This window comes from Carassius gibelio, chromosome B9 (genome assembly GCF_023724105.1).
Source record: "Carassius gibelio isolate Cgi1373 ecotype wild population from Czech Republic chromosome B9, carGib1.2-hapl.c, whole genome shotgun sequence".
Lineage (NCBI taxonomy): Eukaryota > Metazoa > Chordata > Actinopteri > Cypriniformes > Cyprinidae > Carassius > Carassius gibelio.
Window position 1 is genome coordinate 12,761,157 of NC_068404.1, and position 18,397 is coordinate 12,779,553.

An 18,397-nucleotide genomic window follows, 5' to 3' on the forward strand; every position below is an offset into this window, starting at 1 on the left:
ACAGAAACTCAGTTTTTCACTCCACAAGATGTTAATCCATGATGATTACGTGAATGGACTGAGGGTCAGTACATAAAAAATAATAATAATAATAATTTTGCATTAAATATTCATTTAATGACATTTAAAAGGTGAAAGAGTTTCAGTGCAATACAGCATAAATATCCTTTGCACGCAACTGGAATTTCTCTACAGTTGCTTTTTTTGGCGCCTTAAATGCATGTCACATATAGTCACATGCTTTAATTGTGAGGAATAGAAAAAAACATGAACTATTCTGCCTTTTGCAGAAGAAAGAAAGCACATTTCTGGAGCGACGTGAGGATGAGTAAAGGATGACAGAATGTTTATTGTTGTGGTGTGAGCTATTCCTTTAACTGAAGATGTTCCTAAATACATTCAGCCCACCACAGTCGTTACGCACGCGCGCGCGCACGCAGGCTTGGATTTGGGGCGGACTTTAGGACCATGGAGAGTTCTTCAACAGCAGCGAGCGCACACAGCCCGTCTTGAAGAGGAAACCCCCACAGGAGCTTGAGCTGCCGGATACCTGAGACATCTCAGATCATCCCTCTGACCGACGAGCGCACGGCGCGCCACGGAATGCGCAGGAGCGACTGTCCGCTGGACGAGGGCGCACGGTCAAGCCATGGGTCCTTCTTCAGCACCTTTGAGTTCTTAATGCATTATGGTGTCCTAAAGTCATAGAGACCCTTGGAAACCCTTTGAATTCTCCTTAAGGCAGCGTCTGTATTGGAATAAACTATCAGCTTGTGAATTTTTCTGCTCGGATGGATGATTTGGCCAGATTCCTCATTCATCGTGATGCGCGTTCATTCCGTTTCCAAGTGTCTTATTGACTGACCGCGGATCAATTTTGGACGTGGGCTGACGGTAAGCTCGCGCTCTGTTTTAGTTACCCAAGCGAAGTTTGAAGTGTGTGTTTTTGGAGAGGTTTCATGGTGATGCGGGGGCGGCGAATAGATTTGCTTCGGCTCGTGAGGAAGCCTATGTATTCTAACCTTTACAAAATATCGAAACCGGGTAAATGTGGAGTTTGATGCTTAAATAATGAAACTCTTTTCATCAAGGCAGAATTACAGCGTTAGACCTGTCAACAACATGTCTGGATCATATTTCACCTAAATTTAATAAAATAGGCAATTATGTTTTGTGGAAGAAGACAATAAGTCTTATTTTGTATCAGTAGGATCTGGCTGTACTGTGACATATTTTCACGAGTATTTCACGACACCCCCCATACAAATAAAAAGCATATATATAGCTGTAATTATATCAAAGTAAAGTGTGGTATTATTTGCTGTCTTAATTTTATTGCTACTAGCTTTTCATTATCAAGGTGTCTGGGCAAGATGTTTCTTAATGCTACTGTGTTACAGAAATGCGACTCCAATAAGAATCTTCGTTGATATTTATGATAATTTTAAACAAACAAGTAAAACATCCGATATGAGGGCGAACATATGCTTCACTGACATAAAAATAATGGCACGATATAGAAACGTCTTAATGGTTCTACAAGTACGCAAATATCTTTATAGTTTTTTTTTTCCCTTGAATTTATTGTACATTAACGGACACTTGTTCATCGGATTTACCCACTCCTGAAACAACATTTCAGGTGGGAATCAGTTAAGATCTCAGTGAGAGCCGCGGACTTTGCATACGCGCAAAACAAGACAAGGTCTTAATCGTGGTGTTTTTATACTGATAAAATAAAGGATTTATTATTTTATTACAGTTTTGCGGTCTGTTGGCAAACCACTGTTTTATATAATTTCGTGTTGGTTTTGTTTGACTCGAAATAAATGTAGAAAACGCGACGTGATGTGCGGCAGCGTTTGAGATGGCTTGTTTAAAGGCGGTGTTTGCGGGAGTATTGCACCCTCCTGCGATGGTACCGACAGAACACACACACACACACACACACACACACTGCAGTGGCGTCTGATCACAGTCTGCGAGAGAGAGTGCGCAGGAGAATCTGTGCCGTGTGCCGACACCGGCTGGTACACAGACCTTTGGTGGGCTTTTCACACTTGAAATTGTAAACCCATGGTCATTTTTATTCCTGGGTTAACTGAATCCCTGCTGGGTTATCTTGTACACTGTTTCCCACTGCTCATTCACTGCCCCTAGGTTAGTCATAGTCAGTTTACGAAATTTCTCTCTTCCGATATTGTGAACAGCGGGTTATCATTCTTATCTGCATATTTATGAGGTTAGTAACATTGATTGGACAAATACTGCACGTGTCCTGTCTTGTAATGACTTATCTGACCAATGTAAAAAAAAAAAAAAAACACTTCCTCACATTTTCAGCATTTTCCCCCTCAGAGGCTAAAGTTAAGTGCGTGCAAGTTTATGTGGCATTAATATTTAATGCGACAGGCAATTGCTTAGTTTATGATTGGTTGACTTATGCTTGTGCGTTCTAATACCGCATTATTGGGCTTCCCATGCTTGAAATTGGTAGACCAAAGTCATTCCTAATATTGGCTAAACGTTAAACTGGGTTATTTCACTGTATATTTTTAAATGATGAGTCGACGTACTTATTTGCATATTTATTGGGTCAGTAACATTGATTGGACAACTACAACACGTCTAGTATAAATGTTGCCATGTAGATCCTCTCTGGTTGTTTTAAGCCTTATAAAGCATACAACAAAACAATACTTTAATATTTTATTATTATCACCGTTTCATGCATTTGTGTCACTGTTCTATATTTCCCCCTCACTGTAGACACTAAACATAACGTGAAAGTTTATGCAACATACAAAGCTCGTGAGTACTTAACGAGGTAAGCACTGTGCATTTATATTTGGTTTTCTGTTGCTAAATAACTCAATTTAATATTTCAGCACAACATCATTTTTGACTGTATGCCAGTTTATTAAATGTTAGTGCTGCAAAGCCTAAAGCATGGCTTCGTATCCCAGGGTTAAAAGCCTTAACTAAACCTATTTCGAAATAAGTGTGAAAGTTTCTTAACCCAGGGTTAAAATTGGCCTTAACCCTGTTAAGCATAGCATGAAAAGCCTTTTGGCTGGCCTAGTGTTGCTGTCACAATCCAAGGCTCATGTGAGAACACACCCAAGGCATGAGGATCATGCTCGTCATGGATGCAGATTCAGAAATTCACATTGCCCTCTTTTACCTCGTGCCACCTGCAAAAATTCTCACCCAAATGCATAGACTTCCTTCATTTCATGCAATATCAGTATAAACAAGCCAATCTCCTAATGCTAATGATTACTTTAGCTTATTCCCTCAAATGTGTGCCTAGAATACACAGATGAAACGTTGGCGAAAATTGTCTTTGACAGCGCCATTGACTCCTCTTAAAGGAACTGTCACTCAGGTTTGAATGTGGTATGGGGCACAGCCTGGGTTTATTGTGTCGTTGTGTGTGCGGTTATAAAGAATGCATCCAGTCCCATGGTGGGGCTCCTATTGCCTAGGGTGAGTTTGAAGATGGACCCACACACACTTGCCTACTTAAGTTTCCAAAGAGATCTGGCTATAGCGCATGCCATTACCGGCAGCGTTTGGATGGCCTATTAAAAAACAAGGCATGTTCTGTCATGGGCTTTACTGAATGGCCAGGGGCATCGGTTGGCCACTTGTCGATAAAATCTGTGAAATAGAATCTGCAAAAGAACCAGTACATGTTAAAATGCACTTTGATGTGATGTGGATATTTGACTGTGAGTGGTGCTGAAAGAACAGTTCCCTTTTTCAAGGAACTACAACACATCTTTTATGACCCCCTCTGCCTTGACATATCATCAGGTCAACCCAAGTATCACTTCAATGACAAAACCACTATGACTGATGCCCCTGATCTGTGGGAAGCTAAAAGTCATGTCTGTGGCATTCTGATAAAAGCATGTATGTGTAATTTAAAGCCTGAATCACAGAATCCAGACTCAAATTGGACTACATATTGCAGTTGAGTTCTGAGTCTATTGCGCTTTTGAATTTGAGTGGAATTGGGGCATTTTGCAGAGTCAGTCGTTGCTGTTAAATGGCTCAAAATCTTTGATGGGGTTAACTGTGGAAGTTCATAGGCTTCCCGAGGGTTTACATGTATGAAATATAGTTGTATTGTTTTCCCGGCGAATAAAACGCACTCATGAGACTCACCTCCCGCTTTCTTAGGGACCACTTTAATGGGCACAATATCAATAAGAAGCTTGTCGCTATCTGTGTGTATGTGTGTGTTTGTGTGCATAATGAGGGGAGTATGCTGTGGGAAAGCCCTCATTATAAAACAGTTTGTGCTCTCAGGCCATTAAAGTCAAGTACAGCGAGTCAGGAAACAAGTAGAGGATGCTCAGGTGGATTGCTAGATGATTGAAACAATAAGCTCATTCTCTGATGTCTTTTCGGTAATGGCTACTATTGGAATCCAGTGGGTTGAGGGCTCTTGGCAGATCTTGTCCTGGTGATGATTGTGACCTGCTGTCCAAGCTGATTGATTGGGTCTCAAAAGAAAAGTGATCGATTGGTAATGAGAGAAGAGAATTTATTGATTTGGGTTGGTGAGAAGTATTTGGTCTTTTGAATCTTCACCATGGATTCCTGACCTTGATTGTGCATTTTATGTTTGGCGCACACCTGTGGGAAGGTATAACGTCATGCAACAGAGATCTAGCATCCCATATTTTCATTACACATAAGGAATTTCAATTTGAAGGACGTCCAAACAACACATGCACGCAAATAAATAAATACAATGAGTTCATTTATTCATATATTTGTGTGCATAGAATATGCAATTCGAGTCCCAATGGCGCATGCACGCAAACTCATTTACTGCTGGTTTTCCTGTTGCTGATGAAGTATGACATGTAATCTTTCCTTGTTTTTGTTTTTTCTCTAGCTCTCTCCCTCTCTATTACTGTCACTTTCTCTCTCCCTTGAGACTGTCAAACTGTCAGAATCCTCACTGATTCTCACCGAACAGTACTAAAACCTGCAGTGTGTGTTTGTGTAGACCCAATTTAGTCTCATGTGTAACAGGGTGTTTGCAGTACAACTAGAGTTTTCAGTCTTACAGCACTTCCTTCACTGATTTTACTCATAAAACAGCTCTGAATGTTTCTGAAACACCATTGTTCGGTAATTAATTTATTATTGATTTCAGACCGATGGCAAAATTCAACACTGTATCTCTGTTTATGGCCTCAAAGTTTCTTGATTGTATTTGTTTGGCTTATAGCGGCTGCAGTTTTAGAGAAGCCTCATTTTGATTATCTTTCACCATTTAACCTTGGAGTATAACCTCATGACAAATCCAATTTATTCTTGGGCGGACAACTTTTGATGGAATTGGGAATCTACCTCAATTTTCAGTTCTCTCCTTGTAAATGAGATGCTGCAGTCATTAACATTAGTGAAACTACCTCAGGAACCTAGACATCAGTTAGAAAAGTAGTTCCATAGTGACAATCACAGTCATTTCGAAAGCATTGGTCAGGATGAAGATTTGGAGTGAGCTAGAATACTAATTTCCCAGAGGAAAACACAGGGAAAAAAAGACAGATTTAAACACACTGTACAGTGGGTTTCTCAGTCAGACCAGTACTTTTCACTTCAAATTATAGTAGAAAAGCATTTTGAGGGGGACATTTAATTGGAAAAATTAATGATATGTAGAATGTCTCAGTATTTGGTTTGTTCTCCTTTAATGACAGCAAGACTTGAGTTGACATGAAATCCACAAGAAAAAGCTGATAATGAGAATGATTCTAGAATATTCAAAAGGAAATCTAGTGCTTAAATGCACGAACACTTTTATATTTTTACAAAGGAATTCACATGGTCAATTTGACAAATTTTCTCAGTATTGGCCTAGACCTCTTAAATATTTATAATTTATTTGTTGTTTCAAAAAAGATTTCAGATGTGGTCTTCAGACCCCACAGTATATAATCTTTTTTAATGAATCAATTGCAGTCTTTAAATAGTGATAGGCTGTAATTGCAGTGATTTTTGAACTTTTAAATGAAGTAATTGTTTCACGTGACAAACTAAACGCATTAAGCTCAACCACAGTGTTCATTCAAATTAGCCAAAGTGTATTATGAACATGTCAGACCTTTTGGCTATGAGATTCAAGTATGGCCTTCTGGAGCTGAAATTATTATTGAAATTATGATTTGGAGTTGTGTCGTAATGCTAGGATTTAACTGGAGGTTGGGTGTGTTAAAAACATTTTTGGGGGAATTATAGGTTGGTAATGGCATTGGTGATGCTGTGTACTGCTAGACATTATTGGACTTCTTGTCTTTGTGAGGTTTTTCTCTTAAATTTCATCTTAGATGTTTCTTAAAAGTTCTTAGGGAAAATAAGAACCAGACTAGTAAGACAATTATTCACATATAAAGTAACAATACAGAGCTAAAGTATTAATATGAATGACATGGCTCAGATAATTTGCCAAGAATTAGAGGAGAAAGTCTGAGATCATATTAAAATCTCTGACGTTACATTTTTGGTAAGCAAGCAAATTGTGCTGCTTGAGAAGCTCCTGAGAGCCTCTTCTGAAACTCAAGAGGGAATACTTGAGAGATTACTGGGGTCTTTTCAGCAGACAAGTCTGAGAAACAGGAGACTGAAACAGCTCAGCCAACAATAGTATTCTCAGTTGTATATTAGCTCAAACAGTAAACTAGAATGTATTGATTGAAACTGATAATAAACATACAAATTGCTATGGCCCCATGGCTCTCTTCTTAAGCAACTGTGCTTGACAGATAATGTCAGTTACAAAAAACTCATGTCATGTTTTTGTGACACAACTTGCCTTAGCCCATTCAATAAATTAGAATGTTGTGGAAAAGTTCGTTTATTTCAGTAATTAAATTCAAATTTTGTATTAAATAAATACAATGCACACAAACTTAAGTAGTTTAAGTATTTGGTTCTTGTGATGATTTTGGCTCTCATTTAACAAAAACCCACCAATTCACTTTCTCAAAATTTTTTTATACTTCTTAAGACCAATTAAAAATATATATATTGTGAATTATTGGCCTTCTTTGGCGTGGCATGAAGGTGATCAGTTTGTGGCTCTGCTGAGGTGGTCTGGAAGCCCAGGTTTATTTGACAGATGCCTTCAGTTAATCTGCATTTTTTGGTCTCTTGTTTCTCATTTTCCTCTTGACAATACCCCATATATTCTCTATGGGGTTCAGGTCTGGTGAGTTTGCTGGCCAGTCAAGCACACCAACACCATGGTCATTTAACCAGCTTTTGGTGCTTTTGGCAGTGTGGGCAGGTGCCAAATCGTGCTGGAAAATGAAATCAACATCTTCAAAAAGCTGATCAGCAGAAGGAATCATGAAGTGCTCCAAAATTTCTTGGTAAACACGTGCAGTGACTTTGGTTTTCAAAAAATACTGGCAGATGACATTGCACCCCAAATCATCACAGACTGTGGAAACTTAACACTGGACTTCAACCAACTTGGGCTATGAGCTTCTCCACCCTTCCTCCACTCTAGGACCTTGGTTTCCAAATGAAACACAAAACTTGCTCTCATCTGAAAAGAGGATTTTGGGCCACTGGGCTACAGTCCAGTTCTTCTTCTCCTTAGCCCAGGTAAGATGCCTCTGACATTTTCTGTGGTTCAAAAAATTCCTTTACACGTCTGTGTGTGGTGGCTCTTGATGCCTTGACCCCAGCCTCAGTCCATTCCTTGTAAAGTTCACTCAAATTCTTGAATCGATTTTGCTTGACAATCCTCATAATGATGCAGTTCTCTCGGTTGGTTGTGCATCTTTTTCTTTCTCACTTTTTCCTTCCACTCAACTTTCTGTTAACATGCTTGGATACAGCACTCTGTGAACAGCCAGCTTCTTTGGTAATGAATGTTTGTGGCTTACCCTCCTTGTGAAGTGTGTCAATGAGTGTCTTCTGGACAACTGTCAGATCAGCAGTCTTCCCCATGATTGTGTAGCCTAGTGAACCAAACTGAGAGACCATTTTGAAGGCTCAGGATACCTTTGCAGGTGTTTTAAGTTGATTAGCTGATTGGCACCATATTGTAATTTAATGGTAGGTTTTTGTTAAATGTGAGCCAAAATCTTCCCAATTAAAAGAACCAATGCATTGAATTTATTTAATACATAATTTTCACAATTTGAGTTGAATTACTGAAATAAATTAACTTTTCCACAACATTCTATTTTATTGAGATGCACCTGTATGTGCACCAGTGATTAGAAACAATCCAAGGAATTAAAATATAAACAAATCTATGAAACATCAGTAATAGCAAATGTATCAAAAGTAGACCTATACAGAACTGAATATGCAAATATTTTTTTAGGTCACAACAGCATCTGTTTCTGAATGAATTCAGAATTCATTTATTTGGCATGATTGTTGTTTGATTTCAAATCTTATTAGCCTAGCCTACTCTACTAGAATGGTAACATTATTTTATATCATTCTTACAAATTATATAATTCCAATCAAGACACTGGATCACTGGAGTCATATAAATACTATCCAGGAATTAAAAACACAATGCTGATTTGTACACATTGTATATTTGTTTTATCATCATCCATGCAGTTAACTAGTATAAATTCATACATATTTGTAATGTTTCATGCATCGGAGGATAGTTTGGTTTTGCATAAACAGCTCATTTGACTAATTTATCCATTCATGATGTGCCAGTGGCAGGTTTTTCACTCATGAAAAACCAGAGAATTATAAAATGGTGATTTCCAGGCTCGTAAAAGTCACGGAAGTCAATTAAATCTCAAAAGTCATTGAAGGTTCTATAGTGAGCGTAACAATCATTCTATAAATATCATTATCTTCTTCTGTAGCCAATGTGAGAGTAGCAGCCTTCAAATCTCACAGAGTGGAATACGTCGAATCAGCAATGTTTTTCAAGCTTCAAAAACAACTGCAGTAGTCAGTAGGAGTGGGAGCCCTGCAGATATATACACCTTTCATCATGTAAAGTCATGTCAGATGTCATTTAAATTGAAAACCTTACGTTTCCTGCATAGCTCTTTTATTCTCTCTCATTGCTATCCATTATCTTTGCTAGCCCTTTGACCACCTATTATCTTGTCTTTTTTTTTTTTTTTGACTCCTGACTGAGACTGAGTGTGTCTGGTGAGGGGATTAGTGGTGCTGTGTCTGGAGGTGGTGTAGGAGAGCAGTAATACTCAATAATTAATCACCATCAGCAGCGCAGAGCATGGAAGAGTACTCAGGGGTCCCTTGTTAGCTGGGGCCGATCAGTGAAGTGTGAACAGTCTGCAAGCCTCTTAAACCACATACACACCTGATCAATATTCTGAATTTCAATTCATGCTAAGGGCACGGAAAGACCATTACATGAGTGTTCACTGACTTTTCCATGGCTTTGATGTGAGGGTACAGCACCTGTCGTCAAGGTTACATGTGCATTAACAAGTCAGTGTCATAAAAAAAAATCTTTCAGGAGTCCATATTTGAGTCTATATTTATTGTTTCTCATTTCCTGCTTTCGCACTCAGTCACACACACACAAACACACACACACACTTTATGCCCCCGAGCATGTTCGACTTCTACTCTGATATTTGGCTGGCACGAGAAAGCTGGAACTGCCACGATAAATAATGGAGTCCACAAAGACCGGCGTGGTCTTTATCTTTCCCCCCTCATTCTCTTACAAATACAAGCCCACACCTACAATAACACAAACACACACATGCACATACGTCTATTTGGCTCTCTTGTGAACCATCATATGTGTACTGTCTGACTATAGATGTGGCTCAGGTTGTCCTTGAGTCATTCGTTCTGCTGTCTCGTAAGTGTGTGTGTGTGGGTGGGTTTTTAACGATGTGTGTATCTCTGTTCATAACGCAGCTCTCTTCCTCCAGGGGCACTGTTATATTTACCGCATGGTAAATGTGTTGACTGTCAGGCCTGGAGATGTGGAGAGTTTAAATTGGATTAAATCATAAAATCACCACATCAATCATTCACAGCTGGGCCCGCCGCCACACGCCTGTCCGTGTGCATGTGTGTGAGCGACCGTACATGTGTATGTGGATATTAGCTGCAATGAGAAATGAGGAAGACCTTTTGTGTACGCCTCTAACTGGACGGTGATTGAATTGCCTATTGTGAGTGGGGGGAAAAAAGCAGCACTCATTTGGACTGATTTGATCCTAAAAGTGTTCCATCTGGCAGATGATTAGGTGACTGTGTGATTTAACAGGTGACTGAATGATTGGGGATGATTAGTGTTATTTGCTAAGTCAAGCGTTAAAAAAGCGTTAACCCTAAGGCTGGAAATATGGCACATAACTCATTCCACATTGTTTGTTTGTGCTACCTTGGATCATGTGGCTTGTTGAGGACAGACATGTTACTTGCTTTTCTAAGCATGAAAAATATATAAAGAGAGAATATATGTGCAAAACAGCAAATTACATAAAACTAATCAAATGAAATATATATATATATATATTTATATATATATATATATATATGTGTGTGTGTGTGTGTGTGTGTGTGTGTGTCTGTTTTTTGCTGAACTGTTTGCAATTTCATATGAATTTCTATGATCCTGTTCATATATTTTCATACAATTTGCTTACACCCCAGTTACAGTTACTTTGAATGCCCCCCCCCCCCCCCCCTAATTAATAACGGGTGGGAGAAAATATGAATTCTCCTATGCCATTTTCTGATTCTGCTTAAATAATTTAATAAAAATGCACAAAATAAATTTGATATAAAATTCACATGAAAATGTAGCCATGTGAGTAATATTAAAAATTGAGGATGCAACACATCATGATGCATCGTGATATCGAATTGAATTGGATTGTTGAGATGATAATTGTAATCAAGTCGAAGTGTGAAACCAGTGAAGATTCACACACCTACTAAAAATGTACATTTTCAGATGATTCACATTGTACAATTTGATCTGAAATCAACATATTAAAATTTTTCTGTGAAATCTGGTTGACCATAATTTTTATGACTGTACCAAGCCTGTATGGCATTCTTTGTTTTTGAACTGGTTGCTGTTTTCAATACAATTATAATAAATGTGGACTGGAACTTTTAAGCTTCGAAATGGATTATAAAGTATCAGAAATGTCCCATATAATGTGCCGTATAAAAAAAAGGGGTGAAAAAAAAAAATATGTGAGGAACACATATTTGTTGTGATTCATTGACAGAGCAGAACTGACCATATCAGTCAGATTTATGAACGAATCATTTACATTTTGTGAACTGGATTAACCAATTCATTGAAGATATCTGATTTGAAAATCCATAATTTCACAATTTAGACATTGCTGCTTCCTGGATGCAAACATCAGAGGGCGGATATCAAGATTTTCAGTTACCGTATTTTTCTGACTATAAGTCGCACCTGAGTATAAGTCGCATCAGTCCAAAAATACGTCATGATGAGGAAAAAACATATATAAGTCGCACTGGACTATGAGTCGCATTTATATAGAACCAAGAGAAAACATTACTGTCTAAAGCCGCGAGAGGGCGCACTATGCTGCTCAGTGTAGACTACAGGAGAACTGAGCAGTATAGAGCGCCCTCTCGCGGCTGTAGACGGTAATGTTTTCTATTGGTTCATGTCTCTTAGTTCATTTCTCTTGGTTCATGTCAAATTAATTTTGATAAATAAGTCGCACCTGACTATAAGTCGCAGGACCAGCCAAAACTATGAAAAAAAGTGTGACTTATAGTCCGGAAAATACGGTAATAATTGCCTAAATGGGTCTGTTCCAGAACAGTCCTATAAAATGTACCTTTTATGTTTCACTGAGGAAAGAAAGTCGTTTTGGTTTAGAACAGCATAAGAATGAGTAAATGTTGACAGGATTTTCATTTTTGGGTGAACTATCCCTTTAATTAAAGCCGTAATAAGTGATCTCATACGCATTAACTGGTGGCTGTTAATGTGAAAATGTGAAATCTTTATATTCTACCTTTTCTCATTTTTTTTCTCTCAGTCTCTCTCTCCTCTCTCAGAACCCTGAGATTATGTGTGGGAGAGGGATGATAAGCCCTTTAAAGAGATCACAAGAGCACTCTCTCTCTTTCGCCCCTTTGCCTTTTTAACACACACACACACACACACACACACACACACACACGGACACACAAACACTCCCACACACACACACAAAATAAAGTCTATTAACCTATCAAATGCTACTGTTCCTGATGGGATTTAGGCCTTCCAGTGTCTGAATTTGGCATGCAATTCATCATCAGTAGAATGTTATTGTAAGATAATTATGGATGAAGAGGAAGGGTTTGCATACACTTATTAAGTTTACATTAATTATAAAAAAAAAGACAGGAAGCAGGGAATATAGGTGTTATTTGATTAGATATAACAAGTCTTGGAGGGAATTCCAAGAATACCGTATAGCTGCGGGGAGTAATTTAGAGGTCTGCGTTAAAGTGACAGAAGCAGTGCATCATGGGGGAGTCATGTGACAAGACTGTAAATTGAATTATGGACCTTTATGGTGCTTTATCAGCTGGAGACTTCAAATAAAATCGTAAACAGAGGTGATTATGGATGGTTGACATGTATATATGCAGTACTTGTGTTTTGAGAAAATGTATTTTTCAGCTGTATTTATTTATATTAACAGCAAAAGGCTAATCTTCTGTTAAAAAACCAGTTACAGCAATTAAAATATCCCCTTTTCCTTATCCTTTAATGTTTTATTTACCTAAAATCTTGAAAAATGTTCATGTTCCTTGTTAACCATCAATATATGTTTGCCTTTGAGTCCAGTTACCAAAATATGTGCCTCTTTATTAATGAATATTTCAGTCAAATTTGGGTTCAATAGACTTCAGAGGCTTGCGCTTAGCATTCAGATATCTAGTTGGCCTGATCTGATCGCTCTCTTCATTTGTTCTTACACTTTAAAGGGAGATGATACACTAAATCATTACTGAAAATCTTTTTTTCTGACCTCTTTGTTAACGAGTTTGTTAATTAATTCTCTTAAAATGTTACACACCCAGAGTTCTTTTTAATAATCGTGGGTGTCCTACATTACTCAAACATTTAAGAAACACTCATTCAAGGAGAGAGAACAAAGCAATCAGTGTGTGCTTATTCTGCAATGGAAATGGTTTGGATTCCCTCTGAAAACAGGCTTCTGTAACCTCTTAGATGGGAGAATTGTGCAAACAGAGATTAAAATAGATTTCAAATATGAACACAGAATGCAGGTGATTGAGTGGCTTCGTTGGAAAGCAGAGAAATCAGATAAAATGTGAAGAAGTCATACTTTAATATGATTTTACCAAGAAAGAAATGCTTAAAGATTGTATCTCTCTTCCTATCACACATATACATATAAGCAAAAGCAAAAATGTCTGAATTCCAGGGAAATTAAATTCTGCATCATTTACACATTATTGCTGGAACTTTGTACATAAAGCGAGTATAAGGAGAGTCGGAATTTATTATAAATACATATTTGGGGGCCATTTGCCATATTATGAAAAGTTGTATATTGCTCTGAATAATATATTTAGATATGATTGCATTATATATATATATATATATATATATATATATATATATATATATATATATATATTCATGAAATATTCATTTTTTTATTTTACAGTGCAGTTGTATTTTAATAATGCAGATTATAATGATGATGATGATGATGATTATTGTTGTTATTATTATTATTATTACTTTAGAATCCCCATCAGAGCTCCTCACACATGATGTGAAGAATCTGAGGCCAGAATCTGAGAACAGAGTTCTCGTCAAGAAAATGATCAAAATTAAATGAACTTGGATACTGTTCAAATTATGTAGCATTAATGTGGTGATTTCCAGTTGAATATCAAGGTCCTGTAACAAAGTTAGACATTTTAGACAAAAGTAGAATTTGTATCATTTTCATAACAAATGTCAGAGCTAGGCAAAAGAGTATATAACTAGTAGTGTCATTTGTCAATATAAACATCTTTTGCATGTTTACTTAATACATATTTACATGGGGTTTTGAGCAGTTGTTAAGGTATTCTGGGTAATAGTATTGTTTTGAAATCATATTATCAATTCAATCATACTGTTAAATGTTGCTTTGTTGTAGCTAAGGTATTCTGAGCAGCATTTACTCTGAGTGTTGCTATGTGGCCATTATAACCAACTAGATTTGTACATTTCTGAATAAATTGTGAGTGGGTGGCTGCTATTCTTGAGTGTTTTTTTTTAGTATGTTGCTATGTGGTTGCTAAGGTATACTGTTTTAAAGCAACAAGCCTCGAGAGGCCAAGGTTTACAGTGATTTTTAGAACAGCTAAGGGATGTTGTTATACCTGGCAAGATCTCATAAAAGCCATAAAAAAATTATTAATTTACTGGTAACAGATAACAATTTTTTCAAGTTTTTCAGCAAAGTCTACCAACAACACACAGACACAGCAACGAAGTAATACTGAAGTAATGAGCTCACAGGTGTTTGTTTATAGAATATTTTACAATGTCTTTCTAATGCAGCTCAGCCAATCAGAATCAAGAATCAGAATGATCCATTTTACATACTATATTAAAAACTATCATATTAAAGATTGCCAAGCGGATGGTAATGTATACTGAGTGTCCTTTGCATGTTATTTTTCTGGGTGGTTGCGTACTAGCCCAGATCAAAATAGCCCAGTGAATCTCTTTACAGTATTGCTTAAGTCTATGGGGGTTTTCCTGCAGTATTAGCCCTTTAAAAACTGCCCAGTCATTTAAAAAAAATATACTGTAAACCAGTAGGGGACTGCAATAATAATGATGTTTTCAAATAGACAGACTTCTTTAACACACTCTTCTATTGTTCCAGTAAAGTAGTCCTGCCCCAAATTCACGCCATTGGTAGAGTCAGAAGTTAAAATGTCGGGCCGTTTAAACAAACAGAGCAGTGTTTGACAGCGTCACCTTGTTTACCCACTCCACGAAGTCAGCCTACTGGGTTTTAACATCGACAAAATTACACACTTCAGCTTTAAATCTTGTGTTTGGCGGAAAAGCAAATGCAGGTCTGGACGTGGGTAGCTTATGCTTGTATGTTGCCTGTATGACATGTGAGGTTTTTTTCTGTGTCTCCGTCAGGCTGGAGAGGAAGATGACAGCTCTCAACCCAGTGCTGTTCCTACTCTGCGGTGTCTCTGTGTCTCTGACTCTGAAGGTGGTGTCAAAGAGAGGCTCAGGTATGTCCAATCTCTCTCTCTCTCTCTTATTACTCACAGAGGGCTTGCTCTTCGCATTAAAGTGTGACATCAAATATTATTTCACGGCGTAATGAAAACTGCTATGCTAAACCGCTCCCACCAGCCATGTGACTGTACATATTAAAGCTTAATTTAATGCAGCATTGATTGTGAAGGTCATTTTTGTGTGCTGAGACAGTGAGTGTGTATGTGTACTTTCCTTTACGCACAAGCAGGCAAGTACATAATCACCAAACTGCACACACACACACACACAAATGTGAACACGTGTAAATACACACATACATTTTGCAACAGAGAACAGGTTGGGAAGAGAGCAGTGCCAGCCCATCTGTCAGAGGTGATACTCTAATGTGTGTGAGGGAGGGTGTGTGTGTGTGGGTTGTGGGTGTTGGGGGGGGGGGTGTTTAAGGGAGCGAGAAAATGTGTGTGTGTGTGTGTGTGTGTGTGTGTGTGTGTGTGTGTGTGTATGGCTGATTGGGAAAAAGAGCATAAAATGTGAGCCAAGACCACCATGTACTCCAGATAATTAGGTGCAGGGAGGTGTTATGAGTTAAGCTGCAGTTTGATGTTCCTCAGGACCATAATTTGTATTTCCTGATACCTCAGTTTTCTCCTGTAGCATAATGAGAACACAAAAAAAGAGTTACTCAATTACTGAAACTCAAGGCGTTCACTGAAAATGATCTAAAAATATAAACCCTATTTCAGCATTGGCTGAAGAAACAGTTATTATGTACAGTCTGATGGAAACTGGCGGGAGACTTTTGAGGACAATTTCAGTGTCTTGCCTTAAAGTCAGCATGAAATGGCATTCGCAACCCATTATACTTCCATAAGAAGTCATATTTCCCATTGAAACAGGATTCAAGCAGAAAAAAATTTAGAATGGGAGGTGATTTTATCTGTAAGCACTTGATTGGATTGTGAAAAGTGGTTGTTATGTACCAGAATAGAACCAGATCTGCATGAGTGTGCGCTAAAACAGTTCTTAAATGCTATTTGGTTTGTGGTTATCCAATTCATTCCAAAATCAAGGAACAAGGAAAGTCAATTCAGAGATGAATTGATGATGAAAGATTATGTTTCCGAAAGACATTCTTTTATTTTATTTTTGACCCATCAGAATGTTATAACCCTGGTGTAGACTTTTGAAATCGACTGCAAGCTGACATCCAGAACTGCTATTTTAAGAATCTAGCACTAGTTTATGTGGCACTGGTTGCCTTAGATTATAACTGGCTCATAGTGGCATAGATAAGTTTTAGTTATTGATTCCATTGTTGAAGTGTGCTATTCACAGTCAGCCACCATTGATTCATTGCTTAAACAAAGGTTATCTGATAACAAAAGGGTTACCAAGATAATGATAATGATAATCAACTTATAGTGGCCACCGTATGTAGAATAAAACAGCCTTAATAAGACAAATTATATCTCATGTTAATGTCCATGATTTTAAACTGCTCACTAAAGAAGTAATATAATTTTCTGCTTGGATAAAACTTTTAATGTTAAGAAATGTTAAGAATGTGCAATGTTAAGAAAGTAAATAGAGTCCATTTTGATTTCATGGTGACTTTAAAAAGCATATTTCAAAGCACTGTCATCTTATGGGAACGCACCTCAGTGCAGCCTTGAAAAGACACTTGAAATCCACACGTTTGAGATCACTTAAAGCACAGCCTTACAGAGACTTTTGACCATGGGGGTGTTGAAGGCACAGTACTTTAAAGGTTTTTTGAAGTCACTCTAAAATTAAAGTGGTGCAGGACTGCCACCGACCGCTGTGTGATGAAAGCATGTCGGATGTAATGTCAAGTACAAAGATGTACTCAAATTTGTACATGCTGGCTTTCCTCTTAGGACAACGTCTGTTGCTCACTGTTGATTACCAAAAATAATATTTTTGATGCACTCTGTAAAAAAAAAAAAACTAATGGGAATTTAGTAATACACTGACTATACCAACCATTGCAGTGTTTTTAAAACAGAGTATTTCCTTAAAAGTGCAGTGTATCAAAGACATGTTTTAAAATGTGGTTTAAAAGCACCCTTGTTCCCTACCATCACGAACATGTAACCAATCTTGTTAACTTGCAGGGTGGGGCTTTTCATATCATTTGCTGTCTGGGATGTCAAAAGGGAACACGATTTGTGTAACTTCAGCAATATAAAATTAGCTGTTTGATAATGTAGTCAAGCAAAGGCTAATGATATCAATTTCCTTTAAATGTTGTAGAGAGCGATACATAAAATGCATTACCGTTCGGGCTGTCAGTTTAACGCTTTAACTTAATTAATTAATTATGAAAAAATAATGTGAATAAAACATTTTAACGCAGTTAACGCACTGTCCCTGCCCCCAGACCTCTACATCATCTTACATTTCATACTGTTGACAAAAATATGATGCAGAGAAACAACTCCATAAATGCTGTTATGCCCTAAAATTCAAGATATTGGGGCAAAAATGCCCATGTATGCGTTTTTGTCTCATATATGACATACGATTTCATACAGTGCTGATTTTGTCCTGAATATCATGAGTTTAAATGTGATGAAAATTTTGCAGAGAACATATTACCTTAGCAGAATTGTTTCACATCTCCGAGCAACACAGCTGTGTTTAGTTTCAGGATGAATCCGCATTTTGAAAGAATTGTGTGAACCAATGATTCAAAATCTCATTCATAAAGAGAGTGGTTTACTACATTCCTGAATGAATTGGTCATTAGAACGAATGGAATGAAGACATTTACCACCACCTCCTGACAGATTAACAGTGTGTTCCAAACAGGATATAGTGCCCTCCAAAGGGCACTTTGGAATGAAAACAATCATGGCCGACATACTGAAGGGTTGTTCCAAACCGAAGTGCTCAAAAACTGGCCACTAGAGAGGGCCCTTTGGAATGAAGGATTTCGAAGGGTACAACTGATGGACACTTCGGGCTCCCATGATACTTTGCGCAGATTCTTTGCATGATGACGGTGCCTCCGTGTGGGCACATGATGATGATGTAGAAAGGAAATTCAGAAACAGTTGTTTGGTCCCCTACACCCTTCGACACTTTGAAGCTCTCACTCCGGAG

The 18,397-nt window shown here is 37.8% G+C and overlaps 1 protein-coding gene across 2 annotated transcripts in view; it reads left to right on the plus strand.

Moving 5' to 3' along the window:
• Positions 1-542: 542 nt before the first annotated feature.
• The window catches only part of il1rapl1a (interleukin 1 receptor accessory protein-like 1a), a 70,560-nt gene continuing 52,705 nt past the window's right edge, over positions 543-18,397 (plus strand). For both annotated transcript variants that reach the window (XM_052564516.1, XM_052564517.1), the window contains exons 1-2: positions 543-894; positions 15,185-15,282. In XM_052564516.1, coding sequence (XP_052420476.1) covers positions 15,198-15,282 — 85 coding nt within the window. In that variant the 5' untranslated portion in view covers positions 543-894; positions 15,185-15,197. The remainder of the gene's footprint in view (positions 895-15,184; positions 15,283-18,397) is intronic.